General features: G+C 44.9%; 1 protein-coding gene across 1 annotated transcript in view; it reads left to right on the forward strand.

The window, feature by feature from the left end:
* Nucleotides 1-695: 695 nt before the first annotated feature.
* The window catches only part of Dipk1c (divergent protein kinase domain 1C), a 41,800-nt gene continuing 36,734 nt past the window's right edge, over nucleotides 696-5,761 (forward strand). The window contains exon 1 of the mRNA XM_005356416.2: nucleotides 696-753. Within this exon, the coding sequence (XP_005356473.1) occupies nucleotides 696-753 (58 nt within the window). The remainder of the gene's footprint in view (nucleotides 754-5,761) is intronic.

A 5,761-nucleotide genomic window follows, 5' to 3' on the forward strand; every position in this document is an offset into this window, starting at 1 on the left:
AGCACACCAGGGTAGAATAGGAAGAACAGGCAGCAGAGAAAAAAATAAAATGAAGAATTAAGCTTTGGCCCTCCAATGAAGTGTCCACGTGTGTCTGTGTGTTTGTCTAGGAGTTCACCTACTTCACATCTCCTCCCCAGTTTCTCTGGTCTGCTGAGAGCTTGGCCCCTGAGCAACACCAACACGATCCTGCTTTTCAGCGCAGGTTACAGGCACCAACACGCCCAGCTGCAGCGAGGTGGACAGGGCTGAACCCATAGCTCATTCCTGTTAGGTACGTTGATGCACACGTGGTGGGGTTACGAAAACAAGCAAGGAAGCCGCTGTAAACCGACGCTAGCAGGAGGCTTGGGGCCGGGTTGAAAATGAATGTGCATTTATGAGACTTTATCGTTGGTGAAAACATTTTTCCTATGAACCCGAACAAATGTTAAGAAAACCCAAAATTTATTCCTATCGTTGGGTATTTTCTGTGGAAGTACGTCTCCAGAAGGTAAACTTTCTAGATCCAATCCTTTGAAACATGCAAAACACGCTTTTGACCGTGGCTAAGCCAGTAAGGCGGCGTCTTCCAAAAAGATAGTGCTGGATTTGCAATTCTGACTTTGCAATGTGCGAAGATTTGGATTGATAAAAGCCTAACAAGCACACCTAGCACTAACAAGGGCTTTATCTGGGTGACTTTTCATTCCGACATGGAGCGTGCGCCCTCTGCTGTCCGCACGCTCTCAGGGCCACCAGTCCCTGCGGAATGTGAGCAACTGGACATTGAAACCCTCAAACTCAAACCTGCTTGAGAGCCCTGTTCAGAAAGCTCAGGGTCCCTGACGTCCAAACCGAGCTCCGCCCCAAACAGCAAGGAGATGTCTTTGCGTATACAGCAGGGGGCGCTACAGGCCAGTTTTTAAAGGGCGCACAGCAGGTTGAACAGCAACAGGAGTGTCAGGAGCAAGTGTTGTCTTTGCTGAACTTAGAGAGCAAAAGAGCAGTAAGAGAAAAAGCAAGGAGAGAGGTGTATATACAGGAGACAAGAGACTGGGTGCTTCGAAAAGAGGAATCATGCGACCTCCTTCTAAGAACGCAGGGGATGCAAGCATCACAGAATCGTTAATCCATTTGCGCAACGTTAGTGCACACTTCCAATTGCTGCTATTTCCGTTCACAGAACGATGCCGTGCCATCTCCAGAACCCCGCTGGATTCTGATAAAGCAGTGTAACTAACTGGACATGAAGACGATAGGGTCACCCACCTCTCTGGCAAACAGTTTTCTGTGAACGCGAACCGATTTGGAGAGAGCACACTCTTCAGAATCATGGACAGAGAACGCGCTGGTGACCAAGGACAACTGCCAAGTAGGATGGCGTTCAAGAGAAATCAGAATGTAAGCAGATTAAGGGGGATGGATGCCAATGAGCTCCACCTCCTTACTCTTGGCCCCGGGGAAGCTCTAGTTTACCCCAGAGCTGATCTTGCGGAGTGTTTTGGGCTCTCCGTTCATTCTATGGTGTCAACCCAAGTAAGGCCCCAGCCGGAAACGTTCGTCATTTCCTGAGACCTGCAGAAAACCATTGAACCTCCCATAGTCTCATCGGAACCAGTCTGGGTACCTATGGGATACCACAGGTTCCCTATGCACTCAGGGAGACTTTGCGTTTTGTGCCAGGTCACTGCAAAACGCGAAGGTCCCAAAGCAGATTGTCTTTTGGTTTCCTATGGCCTAAGAAAATATGCATTCGTTATTGCCATCTATTAATTGTGCAATAATATCAAGACTTTAAAAAAGTATCTCTCTTAGTATGAAAAACATTGTATTGCTTATATTTTTATGATTTTAATATTATGAGTTTGTTGAAATACATTAATAGTGTTTTAAATATTTAAAATGTTTAATCTGTATTTATTGAACATATCCTTATTTGCTTGTAGTCTTACGGTATTTTCTTTTGTTTCTTTTTGATGTTGTTGTTTTTTTAAAGCCAGGGTCTCACTTTGTAGTCTGGCTGGCCTCAGACTCTCTTTTTGGAAGAAAAAAAAAAAAAAGCAAGGAGTGTTCATAAAATTTTCACAGCCTTTGCAAAAAGCAGCTTTGTTCCCGTTTGGCGTCTCTAAGTACAGCTTCACAGAGCTTTTCATCTTTTCTGTGATGAGAGTAAAAGAGAAAACGATAGCTTCATCTGTAGTTACAGAAGTTTCTGTGCATGAGAAAGGAACTGAAGTCAAGCTGTGCCGGAGGACTTAAAAGGACCCCGAGGAACACTAGGGCTGACAGAGGCACCTTAGCAGGGGCTGGAGGCCCTGGGGGCTGCGAGACAGCAGAGAAGCGCAGTGCTGTGTATTGGGCTGGCTCACTGGGTCCCGCTTCCACGCATGCCCCGCGTGGGAACGTCAGCCGGAGTCGCAGAGGTCCAGTTCTACTCTTAGGCGCTTACATCTGTCTGTTCTGCTGTGCTCCTGAGTTTGGGTTTGGAACTGTAACAATTTCAGACTAATTTTGGAAGCTCACAAGGAACAATGCTAATTGGGATTTACCACCTGTTAGCGTTTGCATGCGGAATGGTCCCTCAAGGCTCCTGTGTTGAAAGGCTGGTCTCCAGGTGGGGGAACTATTTCGGGAATTGAGCAAACTGTGGGAGGAGGGGCCTCTGAGGAGGAAGTTGGTCCCTGTGGAAACCTCTTTGGCTTACTGTAAGCCTGGCTATCCCCCCCTACCACCCCCTCTCTGATGCCAACCTTGACTCTCTTTGTCTCCTGATCTGAGCTTGACAGCCTAGTACCCAGACTCATGAGTACTTAAATTACAGGCATGTGCCTCCAAGCCTGGTTTGTGTTAACTATTGATGTTGTGAAATGCTATTTTTCATTTCTCTCTTACGTTTTAGAGTCTGCAAATATTTGAACATTATGTTCCTAATTCATTCAGAACACACATACATATAGTATACAGATACACAAGCATGTGCACACACACGCACACACACACACTTACACACACACACATACACACACACACACACACACACTTCTTTAAACTTATCTTGCATCAGCTGTATTCAGAGGAGCCAGATGCTGAGCTGAATTACTTTTGTTGCAGCCTAGTTCGAATCGAAAAACACAGGTGAATTAAACATGATAGAAATATGTGCTCTCACCAAAAACTACACTCCTTATCCAAAGTCTCTGGTGGATTTCTGCCAAAACAACCTTCAGAGACTGCATGTGGCAATCTGTGGCTTTTTTTTTTTTTAAAACATCTTTATTTAGTTCTAAGTTGGAGCGGTTTATTGTTAAGGACAGCTATGAGGTGAGAGTCTCCCTTTTCTTTTCTGTTTGTTTGTTTGTTTTTGGATTTTCGAGATAGGGTTTCTCTGTAGCTTTTGGTTCCTGTCCTAGAACTAGCTCTTGTAGACCAGGCTGGCCTTGAATCCCTTTTTTTTTCTGTTGGGCTCTTTCCTTTCTTCTTCCAGACAGGGTCTCACTATACAGATCAGACTGGCCTCAACCTCAGTTGGAAATCTTTCTGTTTCCAGGAGCTGAGTGCTGGGAGGCACATGCTAACCCACGTGCCTAGTTAGGTACCTCAAGTTTTTTTCTTTTCTCTCTGTCTGTGTCTGTGGGTGTGTCTGTCTGTCTGTGTGTCTGTCTCTGAGTGTGGTATATGTACACATGTATGTCCAAGTGCCCACCCCTCTGAGGAGGCCAGAGGAGATGTCAGGTATTCTGCTGTATTCCTCTGAGACCTGAATCTGAGCTAGGCTGGAGGCCTCATTGATCCTCCTGTCTCCAGCACAGCATCGGGTCACATGTGTGTGGAGCCAGTCCTGGCCTTTTCCATGGGAAGGGAGGGAAGGACATCGTTTCATTAAAGGGACAGGTATTCCTCTGATCTCTTCAGGATGACTTAATGTGACCCACCTCCCTGAGGGGTGTCCCTTGGCCAGGTAACTGAATGACCCAAATGTATTAACTCTCAAGGAAAGAGACAAGGCATGTCTCCACCCAGAGGTGGATTCCATTCTTCACTGTAACACATCTATAGGACACATACCTTAAATCCAAAGATGCAAAGGGGTGGAAAGAAAAGAGAGGAGCAAACATGGAACATAATCAGCACCCAAAGGGAAATGGACTAGCTCTCTTGAGACAAAATAACAGACTTCATGAAATTATTAGTACAGATAATGACATTTTAGAAAAGATTTTGTTGGGTCCAGGGGGGTTGTACAAAGACGGAGCAGACCACCAAAGTCTAATAAACCAGAAGCAAACTTTATTCCAGAAACCAGAAAAAAATAAAAAAAATTTCCATGGGGCACAAAAAGTTTATCAGCTAGCTGAGACCACAGCCAGAGATGGATTTTGTAAGGCTGTGGCAAAGGCCAGTTTCTGAACCCACCTTTTTATAGTAGGGGTGCCAAACATTAGGTCTAAACAAAGAAGTTTTTGCGCTCTCGAGGTAAAACTCAGATACAGATTTCCTTACTTTACAATATCCATTAACAGAGTTTCTTAGTTAAACTAGTGTTTGTTCTTACTCTATTGTCTTTCCTGGTACTTTTAGGTGGTGTTTACTGAAGCCCTGTGTTCTCCCCTTTGCTGCTGCCAGTTTCACGTAGCAGGGATAATGTGCAACCCAGAGGTCATAGATCTATCTCCTAAAAGTTGACTCAGCTCACATCCGTAGGCTAGCTCTCAGTTTGCAGAGAGATGCTTCGGCCTTGTAAACAGAGCTATGGGTTATAAAGCGGAGTAACCCACTGTTAACAGTTAATCCTCAAGCTGCCAAGAAAGCTGCCGACAGTCTGTTCTCATCCTCCCAGGCTTACAACTTCATATTTCTTTATTTCTACATTCCTATTTCTGGAATCTACATTTTTATGTTCTTGTTCTTGGACCCCTTCAATTTCACAAAGACAAACATAAGCACATACATCTGTAACAACAGGGTCCCTGATTACACGAGCACAGATTGGCAGTGTTGAAGGCAAACGAGGCTATTCAATTAGTAATCTTGTCTTCTCAACAGTGGAGAGAACAGCTGGCCAGAAGATCAGGGTAAAAAAACAGAAGTCTTGAGCATCACTATAACCCAAACGGTACCCAGAACGTTTTGGCAACAGCAATACCATGTGCTTTTTCTCAAGCCCATTCTCTAGAATATACCATACCCCGAGCCACAGAACAAGCCATCACAAGCTAAAAGAATTCATACACAGTCTCTTCTGACCACAACGAAATGGAATTAAGATAAATAAATGAACGAAGTTTGGGAAATTCACAAACATGTAGAAATGGAAGAATATACTCTTTCATAAACAATGGGCAAAAATTCAAAGATCACAAGGGAATTTAGAAAGAACTTCGAGATGAACCTCAACAAATACATAACACTGTAGAATGTAGGGGTGCAGGGTGGGGGGGAGGATGACGGGAAGAATGGCAGAGGGAGGGGCAGGGAAGCTGGCTGATAGTAAAGTGCTTGCCAATCAAGTGTGAGGACCTGAGCAAGACCCCCAGAAAGCATACAGAAGCCAGATTTGGTGGCACATGCTTTTAAACCTATTGCTGGCGGAGACCAGCATATCTCTAGGGCTTACTGGCCAGTCCGTTGAGCCAACTCAGTTAGAACCTGGCCCCAGAGAGAGAGACTGTACTCAAAGAAGATGGAGGGCTTTCAAGGAACCTCTGCCTTCCACAGCCAGTGCACGCATACATATGTATTCTCTCTCTCTCTCTCTCTCTCTCTCTCTCTCTCTCTCTCT

Source organism: Microtus ochrogaster, chromosome 18 (genome assembly GCF_000317375.1).
Source record: "Microtus ochrogaster isolate Prairie Vole_2 chromosome 18, MicOch1.0, whole genome shotgun sequence".
In the NCBI taxonomy this organism is placed as follows: domain Eukaryota; kingdom Metazoa; phylum Chordata; class Mammalia; order Rodentia; family Cricetidae; genus Microtus; species Microtus ochrogaster.